This window comes from Harpia harpyja, chromosome 10 (assembly GCF_026419915.1).
Source record: "Harpia harpyja isolate bHarHar1 chromosome 10, bHarHar1 primary haplotype, whole genome shotgun sequence".
NCBI lineage: Eukaryota > Metazoa > Chordata > Aves > Accipitriformes > Accipitridae > Harpia > Harpia harpyja.
This window is the reverse complement of record NC_068949.1, coordinates 35,170,185-35,181,760: the sequence shown is the minus strand read 5'-3', so window position 1 is coordinate 35,181,760 and position 11,576 is coordinate 35,170,185. Positions and strand designations below refer to the sequence as shown.

Genomic DNA, 11,576 nt, shown 5'->3' with positions numbered 1-11,576 from the left:
TGTAACATTTACGCAAGACTAAAAATACAAAACTCGAAGGTGTTAATCTTACGAAGTACTTGAAGAATGTTTGCTAGAGATTAAAACTATCTTAAGGTATCAGAAATGATCAGCAATTCAGCTGATAAGTTTCACATATTGATAATTAAGAAAATGAACAGCTGAACACCTATACCGGAGACTTTCAGCAGTTATATTACATTGGTATTTCCCAGGTGACCCTCAAGCTTGCAGTAGGAAATGCAGCCCCAGGTGAATATCCAGAAAGCAACAGTTGTGTTTTACTGGAAGTACAAGTATAACCAGAAAAAAGAAAATAAAATCATAACATTCTCAAGGTTTCATGTGTCTGGATCATACCACCAGTGATTTTTTTTCTAGGGCAACAGAAGCTGTACTCCCGATACCGACCCAAAATACAAACCACCAACCCCACGTTGCCATGTTTCCGAGAAGCATAAAGAGTAGGTGCACCATGGGGCACCCAGGATTTCTACTATTTCTGGGATGTCCTACAGTTCAGAGCAAACGTGTAGTTTCACTGAATTCTGCCTTTAACTTCCAGGTGGAAAAAACAGGACACCCGTGAAGAAACTCAAGGGCACAGCAACTCTCAAAGCAGCTTATTTTTAAGACTTCAGGAAGAATTTAAAGCACTGGCAGACAGAAAAGGCAACTTGTAAACTACAATGTTGAGTGGACCAGATATGAACCATCACAAACAGAACACAACACATACACCTTGGAAACCCATCACACCCATCACTGCATTTTGCAATAGCTGTGTCACATCTTCAGATTTGCAGCAATCTGAAGCAAATCATTAGGGGGCAGACAGAGTTCTGCCACTCCTGAGCTTACCCATGGCCAAAACCAGGCTGGGAAAACCAAAATCCTCCTTTAGGTTGTATGTACTGGCATTTTTTCAAGACAGTTCTTCCTCCTTTGTACAAGGACTTTCCTTAAAACACACAGCAAGGGACAACGTTCTGATTTTCCTACTTCCATACAGTTCTCTCTCATGCAGCTTATTTTCCAATATAGTGACCTAGTATGGATTTTGCTAGATAACCTACCTTACTCCATCCCTATTTGAGGCCCTCTTCAATTCTAACTATAGCTTCTAACTCAGCAACCCAAGCTCGCTGTAGGGCATCCGCAGCACCACACAACGGCTGTGCTTTGTTATCTATGTGGAAGAGATGCTGTGTAAGTTATTTCAGCCTTTCCCATTCCAGTCCCATGCATGCCAGCATTACTGGTAACGCACTCACTCAGTGAACCAGATGAAGGAACTGATGCCATTAAGTTTTTTCACTCTTGCAGTGTGTGGCTGCACAGCAAAGAGGCATCACAGCATTGACAATAAGCATGTGGGAAGGGGTGTATGCTCACAGGAAAACAAGGTGTCAACTTAGAAGGTAGCCTCTCTAGAAATGCCACTTTTAAAGGACAGAATAATGTTTAGCAGTCATTTAGGTTTTAACAAAAAAATAACCACCAATCCCCAAACTTACCTTGAAAAGGGATTCTGAAAGTCTTGATAAATCTCCCCAAGTTCTGTGCAAGTAGTTCTAAACCTTGGTCTTTAGTGGACAAGAAACTCAAGTGATAGCTAAAGGCTTCTTTATTCTTACCCTGCATAGTATCAACCCAGCATTCAGTTGTTTCCACCAGCTTGCTAGAGTTACCCATTTTCCTACTGTCCTTGATAACAAACTTAATGCTAGACTCAACCCAGAGGACAATTCCTAACACAGCTGAAATTACTCAAGTTATTCAGCTGCATTTAGGCTCTATTATGCTAAGCACTGTACAAAAAACCCCCACAGACCACCACTCTGCTCTGCTAATCTACTCCCACTTTAATGAGATTTGATAAAATTCATGATCAGTCTTAAGATGGATTTAGTATGACACTTCTTAATAAGCACAGTAATTAGCTTCATGGCCTATAAACTGCTTATCTCTTCCAAAATTCAAACTAACTGTCAAGGTGATGCCCTAGCACTCGCAAGCCTAACGAATTAGCAGAGAGTGCAGTCTCCTATTACCACAGGCAAGTTATGTATCTGATGGCCATAGATTACAGACACTTCAAGTGTGTCCTTACATGTGCTGAATGAAACTGCATGAATCAGTAACCTTAGGTATGAATCTGTGGCTAGGTTCTTGGGTCCTTCTCTGGACTTTGAACTCACTCCTTTCACCTGTGAGTAACTGGGGAATGCTTTGCTCTGTAGCCACCCTCAATATGTATTTCAGAGCTCTGTACGCAGAGGACAAATCTCAAATTCTTAAGGGTTCTCAAATACTAAGTCTACCCATGTGCTAAAAATTTCGGGGGTGTTGGGGTTACTTTGGCTTCAAGAGTTTGTTTTCATGTTTTGTACCCTACCCTCTCTTCACTCAGAGGAGTCTACTACACAGGTAGTTGAATCCCTAGGAACTTTGACTCCCTAGGAACTATAAAAAGCTTTGTAATGTCAGGTACAACATCCTCTTCCTTCAGGCTTAAGACTTACTGCAGGGTAGTCATTTCCTACATGATTATCATTCCCTGGGGGAAGGTACTCCATACCAACTTTAGTATTCTTCTCTTACCCTGCTTTGTACAGCAAGTATATACACTCCTCAGCTCAGGAGACCTGCAATCAGTTCACGCTCTCCTTTCCTGCACTTCCTGAAGTTCTCAGCAGGGAGCAAGGGTGCTTGCAGATGAAAACCAGACAGCTTTATTTTTCTGCTTCGTTGAAAGTGCCCTACAGAGTAAATGCAGTATACAAGTTAACTGCTTCTCACTGTACTATTTAAAGTTACATAAGGTGCTGTTTAAGGTTATTTTTATATATATATACTATTGCAACACCAGCTGATTTTGGTTTTACAACTGCTTTGCTATCTAAGAAATATACGGCTCATAGTAAAACCTTATGTATTCCAGAATAACACATCAAATTATTCAATGCCCCTTTGCCAAAAGCCTAGACAGTAGGAAGTAGGAAGAGACTTGCATTTTGACTGGTGACTGTCACTTGGTTCAAGTTCTAGTGGTCTCTCAGGCTGAAGGGATATGATGGAGGAATTGTCACACTGGCCTGGGGGCCAGGAAAAAGAGGGGGCTGTGATTTTTCTTGATTGTCTTGATTCTAGCATCTCTTCAGACTTCTCAGTATCTTCTGATACTTACATTTTTTTCAGTTCAATAACCAGAACACAATGAATTTGGACATGCACGGATTTGGGATGGTTTTCTGATGGCATTGGCGATGTGCAAAGAAGGGGAAAAAGAGAATTAAGCATGGCTTGAAAGAATTGCTTTGTCTCATACTTCTGAAATATGCAGCTCCAGTATGACCAAACAGTATTTACTCCATCTCAGTGGAATCCTCTAAATAAAGACAATATAAACCAAAAACTTAATGTATACAAGTTACAGCGATAAAACCAATCATTTTAATTGAAGCCATTAAAAAAAACCATGTGAGGCAATATAAATGATAAAATTATACTTAAGAAGTAATAGCTACCACTTTCTGAAAAGCTTCAAAACAGCAACAGACACTTTACAAAAGATTTGAGGGAAGAGAATAAAATTTCCAAACTACAGTTACTGTATAAAGGTAACATTAACAATTATCTTATAAAATACAGCAACAGAGACAAAATGGATACTCAAGCTCCTTTGAAACTAAGCCTTCTGGGGTCTTGGTTAAAATGTATGTTCAAAAACTATTTTAAACAAGGACTAAATACTTCATATTTTAAATTTACAGGTCCCTGGCATAAACACAGCACTATACACATCTTCCAAACAAGCAGTAAGTACAATTTTGTTCAACCATGGGTGGTGTCATCTTCTACAAAGTCTTTGGCCATTTCTGCTGTGATCACATCAATATGACTAACCTGGTGGAACAAAAAGAAGTATACATTTATTACAGTTATCTCCTGCAGAATAAGACAGACTTATTTCTGAAGGCTCCAGGACTCAGCAACAGGCCTATAATCAATTTCTGATTTCCTTTAAAGAACATGACAAGGGACATCTGTAGATATTTAAATTCTTTTTCAGGAAGGAGAGAACTTGCACACAAGACTACGACATAACTAGAAATCCATCACTGAAATAAGACTAATTCACTTTGAACTCTTGTTAAGTCAAGTCTCAAATGCACAACTTGATAAGGTTCTCACTAAATGCCATAAAACATGATTTACCTTGTTTCTGAATTTTACACCATAGAACTTGTCAGCTGACTCAAGCAGTTCAGGCCTAAAAGTTGTTGTAATGAACTGAGCATGTTCAGCTAGTTCCATAATCATATCTAAAAAAGAACACAAAAATTCTTTATGAGTGTCATCTTTTCAGTGAAGTGGGACAGATCCCAATATGCGACAGGCACAGAGTTTGCTATCACTTAAAATGAGGTTTTGGTTAATAGAAAAAAAAAAAAAAACCCACAAATCAAGAACAGATCCATACCAGGTGTGGTGGGTTGACCCTGGCTGGACACCAGGTGCCCACCAAGCTGAGTCTGTTTTGCCCGTGATGGTAATTGGTGAGTGATCTCTCCTGTCCTTATCTCGACCCACAAGCTCTTTGTTATATTTTCTCTCCCCTGTCCAGCTGAGGAGGGGGGGTGATAGAACTGCTTTGGTGGGCACCTGGTGTCCAGCCAGGGTCAACCCACCAGTCTTTGGTGGAGAATGCGGGCAAGTGAGGAATTCAAGATAAGGATAGTAACTGAGAGAGGTAACGAGCAAAACATGGACTGAACGCAGCTAGAGTGTTAAGAGCTGCATGACGAGTGGGGAATTTTTTTTGTTCATGTGAGTGAAGATTTTGTGTCATGAATGTAGATTTTAATGATAGTTCTTAAAAATGTGATGCACAGAGACGAGAGGTGGAATGTATTGGCTTTGTGTGGCAAGGTTTTGGTAGCGGGGCGGGGGTTACAGGGGTGGCTTCTCTAAGAAGCTGCTGGAAGCTTCCCCCGTGTTCGAGAGCGCCAATACCAGCCAGCATAAGACAGACCCGCCGTCAGCCAAGGCCGAGCCAATCAGCAATAGTGGTAACGCCTCTGTGATAACATTTTTAAGAAGGAAAAAAAGTTGGGACAGACAGAAATGGCAGCCGGAGAGAGGAGTGAGAACATGTAAGAGAAACAACCCTGCAGACACCAAGGTCAGTGCAGAAGGAGGGGGAGGAGGTGCTCCAGGTACCAGAGCAGAGATTCCCCTGCAGCCCGTGGGGAAGACCATGGTGAGGCAGGCTGTCTCCCTGCAGTCCATGGAGGTCCACGGTGGAGCAGATATCCACCTGCAGCCCGTGGAAGACCCCACACCGGAGCAGGTGGGTTCCCAAAGGAGGCTGTGACCCCATGGGAACGCCGTGCTGGAGCAGGCTCCTGGCAGGACCTGCGGATCTGTGGAGAGGAGCCCACAGAGCAGGTTTTCTGGCAGGACTTGTGACCCCATGGGGGACCCGCGCTGGAGCAGTGTGCTCCTGAAGGACTGCACCCCGTGGAAAGGACCCATGCTGGAGCAGTTCGTGAAGAACTGCAGCCTGGGGGAAGAACCCACGTTGGAGAAGTTTGTGGAGGACTGTCTCCCATGGGAGGGACCCCACGCCGGAGCAGGGGAAGAGTGTGATGAGTCCTCCCCCTGAAGAGGATGAAGCGGCAGAAAATAACGTGTGATGAACTGACCGTAAACCCCATTCCCCGTCCCCCTGCGCCGCTGGGGGGGGTTGGTGGAGAATCCGGGAGTGAAGTTGTGCCCGGGAAGAAGGGAGGGGTGGAGGGAAGGTGTTCTGAGATTTGGTTTTATTTCTTATTACCCTACTCTGGTTGATTTGTAATAAATCGAGTTAATTTTCCCCAAGCTGAGTCTATTTTGCCTGTGACAGTAATTGGTGAGTGATCTCTCCTGTCCTTATCTCAACCCACAAGCTCTTTGTTATATTTTCTCTCCCCTGTCCTGCTGAGGAGGGGGAGTGATAGAACTGCTTTGGTGGGCACCTGGCGTCCAGCCAGGGTCAACCCACCACAACCAGGTTTTTAAGTATTATCATTAATTCCACTATCAAGTCTGACAAATCCAGCCACTCAACAAAATCAGTGGGATATTAAACTTCTATGATGAAAAACTGAGTAAGGACTTTCCCAACAATGCAATGAACTAAAAGTTCATTTGTAAAAATCAAGCTACGCCTCAGAACACGACTACTTCTATCACACTGAAGCGTGGTAAGGAGACCCTTTAGACGCAGTAGACAACACAGAACTTCTACGTAAAACCAAGTTCATGAAAGCTTCAGAAGGCACAAAGTTAAATTCTAACACACATGTTGGGATATTCAAAAATGTGCCTTTATGATTAAAAGTTTTTATCTTAAACATCAGGGATGAGAAGACAGACTATCACCTTCAACCACAATGAAGACAAATAAAGATAGACAGTTACCTGAAACAGCTTTTCTGTGCTGAGCATCCAAGGCTTGGTCAATTTCATCAAACAAGTAAAATGGAGCTGGATCACATTTCTGGATAGCAAATATCAGGGCTAGGGCCACTAAGGATTTCTGTCCACCTGAAAGTTGCTGCATTTCTCTCATTTCACCCTGCTTCCCTGTGAATGATACCTAAGAAAACAATGCAACAGCAAGATGATTTCAAAATATTAAACCACAACATCACTTGTTATTATAGTAAATAAACAGGACCAATTAAACATTGCCTTTTAAAAATATAGTTAAAAGGCAATCTAAATGAATATTCAGAGTACTGAAACACAAATATTTTTCTTTACCCTTATGCCAACTCCAGTGAACTGGTCTACAGATGGAACACTGCTCTGAGATCCGGATCCCCTTTCACTCTCAGTGCTGCCTTCACCTTCATCCTGGGACTGACTGCCCTCCACATCTCCTTTCTTCATCACTAACGTGGCCTTGCCACCAGGCACTAGCTTCTGGAACACTTCACTGAAATTTTTTGACACCTGAAAAAGCAACAGTCAATACACCAGCTCATTTTTACATAGCGAAACCAAATGCAGGCAACAGCTGTTTTTACATGATCACACCAAATATCTTCTTCAAAGCAGAGATCCACATTCATTCTTAAGCAGAAGTCAGAAACATAGGCTATACAGAGCTTGGTTTAAAAACATCTAAGCCAACTGTTCCTGTAGTATGAGAATTTTCTCAATTTTTTTTCCAAGAAAATGGTAGAATTAAAACCTAAAAACAGCAGCAAAAGTAAGTATGATTTATTTCAGTAAACTTCAGATGACATCTCAGTTAAGCAAATGACATTTTAAGGGAAGACTTCACACACTTCGTAGTTAATATCCTTTGTTAACATTAGGAATTTCACTAAATCTGGAGAATGGATTTGGTGCAGAGTTTTTTACCAGACATTCCCCAGAAAGGGTCATACATAGTACAAAGATTCACCAGAAAGGAAGCATTTAAGAGATTTAAAGCAGAGCTAGAATTGTAATACAACCAAGATGAGCACTTATTTAAAATGCTATTCTATTTCTTTTTCAGTATTTAAAAAAAAAAACCAAAAACCAAAAACCAAAAAACCCACAAACCTCAAGTTACATGATACTAGCCACTATTATTATAGAAGTACTTAATATCTGCTTCTTCCCATATAGCTGCTACATAATGGGACAATTTGATTTCAGCACCAGCATCTTTACAATTGTTGCCATTTTGTTACCTGTTTGAAAGTCAGCTGAATAGCCTCGTACTTCCTGAGCTCAAGGACATTCATCAGCTCCATGATGGATTTGTAGCCCCTGTCCAGTTCTTCTTGTCTTTTTATCAATTTTTCCTTCTGCTCTGAAAAATTCACAAACTGATCTAAAGCTTTTTTATTAACGTGACTGTATTTCTTCAGTTCCGTATTGCACTGCTCCAGCTTGCGGAATAACTGTAAATGGAAAATATTAATAATCAAAGTGACTTGCAATTCTAGCCACGTTTGACACTCAAGATGTACATGACTAATATTTCAGGTCATGAAATATGAAACCAAGCATACTTATTACCTGCTTTAAACTTAGAGTCTGATACTTTTCAAAAGCCTCCTGTGGAAGTGAACCCAACTCTCGGATTTTCTTCATGCATTCCTCTTTCTTCTTGAGGAGCATGCCTTGCCTATTAGTCATTTTTTCAAGTTCTTTTGTATCGTGGTTAATGGCATCCATATGCTCCTTTTCCATGTTCTTCCAGCGTTCCATGCTCTTTTGAAGCTCTTTAATTCCTGCTTCTGTTTTGTCAATAGAATTATCCAGATCTGGGATATTAGGTGAGAGCACAAAACCAAAAGTGGTAAGTCTTACATCCCTGCATAAAATCAGCAATTATCCAGTCAAGTATTTATGAAATAAAAAGCTAATCTGAAGAATAAGATCTATTAAGGACTAGAAAATTGATTTTAAGATGAAAAGCTGAAAATACCTTTCTTTTCTTCCCTATCAGTATATGGCTTAAAGAAAACCTAACAAACATACTAAGGTCATACTGTTAAAGTACAGAACAAAAAGAAAAAGAAGTTCAAGCCATACAGATGCTATTTCCTCTTTGACAACAACTTAGTTTTAGATAGCTTAGACAAAATTCAAGAACTATACAAGACCATGCTTGTATGAAGGTTGCTTCAGAAGTACTATGCCCTGAAGCCAGAAGTCTGTTATCACCAACACATACTTATTGGCATTATGGTGTGCAACTGTGGACACTTGCACAAAATCTTGTTTCACTTATCTTTTGGGCTAAGTTTGAAAAAATCTGTTACACACTATGTAACTACTACAGTGTATTTGAAATTAATGAATTAATGATTACATCTCATATTATGGTCTATTTCTAAACCAAAATATGGTATGTGTGAACTTTCAAAACCCTGGAGAATTTTCTTTCAAAAAAATGACGCTACCAACCATCTGACCGTGCCAGTGTATCTTTCACTCGTTTGTTGATAGCCTCAAGTTCTGATGTTGTGGCAGTAAGAACTGTGCCACCTTCTGTTTCTCGAAGCTCATTCAGTTCCTATGGGACAAAGTAAATGCCACCAGGCTTCAGCACAGAGGGAAACAAAGTTTAAGCCAGACAAACAAGTTATCTTCTGCTACTCTACATGTAAGTATATTAACTATTTTAGAAAGTTTTAGAGAACAGTTAGATATTCAAATAAACCTGTCATTATGATGGTCCTATTTATACACAGGCTGTGTATTTACAGTAGGATTTCTGTCAAAAATTCACATACCTAAAATACTGTGCTGAAATGTAAGTAAAACACTTCACTCAGCTTGTATATAGGAAAGCAAACCCCATCACAGATAAATACTCATTCATTACCCTGCATTATCAAATAATTAATACATTAAAGGCCTGGAAATAAATGACAAACAGATTGCAAAAGTACATTTAAGAGAAAATCCTTACTTGTTCCACTTGGTCTAAGCGTTTTCTCAGATTCTCATTGAGGTATGTTTCAACTCTTGTGATAATGCCTTCTAGTTTAATCCTCTCATTCAAAAGCTGTCTGTTTTCCTGAAAAAAGTATATTAATTGCCTTAACTGACTCCTAAACAACTATCTTTTCCTTGTTAAAAAAAAAAATCAAGACAAACAAAGAAACACTCTTTACACAACTCTGTACTAAAACATTGCACAATTCTTTGGGCTGTTGCTCTAATTTTAACAGGTAGAAAGAACCAAATAGCAAGTATTTTTGCAACTGTCTTAAGTGTAAAAGTCAACCATACAAATCAGTAAGTTTCTTAAACTGTATTAGCATCTGAATCCAATTCTTAAACCCAGAAGAGCTTTAGAGAGTATACTTAAGCAGTAGTATTTTTTCAAAAACATGGGTGTCAGACAAAACCTTAGTTTTTGTCTCATCTACTATGTACTTAAAGGCATTATTTTTCCACACTGTACATCATCCCTTACAACAATAAATACAAATAGATACAATCTGAAAAGTCTAAGAGTAGGAGCAAGGAAACTGTGATGATTCCAACACAAATAGCCATAATTCTCATACAATACAGCTAGTAACATTCACCCAGCAATTGAGAAAAACATGCAAATATACTCCGCAGATGAGAGAACTCCAAACATGCCTACCTATTACTGATGAAACAATGCTTTCATTACACTATATTTATAAGTGACTTTTCACACAAATGGACAAAAATAAGTTTATTGGGAAGAGAGGTACCACATTTAATGGCAAGACATTTTAATTTCCTTACTTGCTGTAGTTGTCGAATTTCATCATTGAGAGCATCCACACGTTTCTGATCTTCAAGACTGAGCTGAGACAACAAATCAGTCCCCAGTTCTGCTTTTAACGATTCTCTAGTTGACTCCATAGCATGTAAACTTGCCTCCAAGCTCTGCAAACTGCGTTGCTATGGAACAGATGTTAGACAAAAATCATTCCTCAAAGCAATCTGTAGATTTATATAATTTTCACTTTTCCGTTTACATAAACATATTTTTGTGATGTTCTCTAGTCATCTCTTCATACTTCGTATTATGATGTTAACCATCATAAGAAAGGAATGCAAGCTTATCAGTGATATTAATGAAACAATTAATATAAAACCAGTAACAGCTTTCAATATTCCCATACTATACCTTAGGCATAAATGTCTTTTCAGACTGCTGCCTCTTCTCCTTTAGCATTTTCATCTCTGACAAAATACTGTCTCGGGAGGCTTTGAACTTTCTCTGCTGTGTCTCAATTTGCTGCATTTGGTTCATTAGCTGGTCAATCTCATTATTAATCCATACCGTGGGCTAAGGAAAACTCTGACCTTGTTTCAAAAGGCATTTTATACCTACTAGTACCTTCAATTTTTATTCCATTTGGCATATTCAGCTGCCATCAAAATAAAAAACAAACAAAAACCCCAGAAAACCAAAACATTCAGTTGTACAGGAGAAATCAAGAACCATCAAGAAAATTGAATTGAGCACCCTTATCAACTCCAAGAACAAACAAGCAAGCTTCATTTAGCTGTTATTTTTACAACATGGCACTCAGAAGAATACAGGGATATGTTTGAACTTGTAAAGAAAACTCAGATCCTACAAAATACAGAAGAGCAGATGCCTACATTTAAAAAGAAATAATAGAACAACACAATTATCCCTTACTCAATTCTGAGGCAAAAAGTGTAATTTAATTTCTTCATGCAAATTTTGATATAATGGCTTAAGTATTATGATGCAAAGCTTGCAGAAGATTCTGTTTTAATTTATGTTGAATCACTAACATCACATTACTCCTACTACAATGTATATTTTAACACATCAACTTAAATGCCCTAAAAATTAAATAATTCCCCTAAGCAGAGGTTACTTCACTACATACTTAAACATTTTGGGAAAACTGAATGAGCTACAGAACAGTAGCAGGAATGGATAATTTACTTTCAAAACAACTGAGGTCTGTTTATGTTCCAAAAGTTACTGTCAGACTGCCATAACAGCTCTTATTACAGTCACTGATCTACCACAGCTGAAGGGTATGCCACAG

General features: G+C 39.2%; 1 protein-coding gene across 3 annotated transcripts in view; it reads right to left on the bottom strand.

The window, feature by feature from the left end:
• Nucleotides 1–611: 611 nt before the first annotated feature.
• The window catches only part of SMC3 (structural maintenance of chromosomes 3), a 32,566-nt gene continuing 21,601 nt past the window's right edge, over nt 612–11,576 (bottom strand). For 2 of the 3 annotated variants that reach the window (XM_052798889.1, XM_052798890.1), the window contains 10 exons: nt 10,673–10,824; nt 10,285–10,443; nt 9,470–9,577; nt 8,962–9,070; nt 8,068–8,315; nt 7,737–7,949; nt 6,814–7,005; nt 6,469–6,646; nt 4,222–4,328; nt 612–3,909 (listed from right to left, as the gene is read on the bottom strand). In XM_052798889.1, the coding sequence (XP_052654849.1) occupies nt 3,838–3,909; nt 4,222–4,328; nt 6,469–6,646; nt 6,814–7,005; nt 7,737–7,949; nt 8,068–8,315; nt 8,962–9,070; nt 9,470–9,577; nt 10,285–10,443; nt 10,673–10,824 (1,538 nt within the window). In that variant the 3' untranslated portion in view covers nt 612–3,837. Of the gene's footprint in view, nt 3,910–4,221; nt 4,329–6,468; nt 6,647–6,813; nt 7,006–7,736; nt 7,952–8,064; nt 8,316–8,961; nt 9,071–9,469; nt 9,578–10,284; nt 10,444–10,672; nt 10,825–11,576 lie in introns of those variants that run through there. The other variant, XR_008236890.1, reaches the window with a different exon arrangement.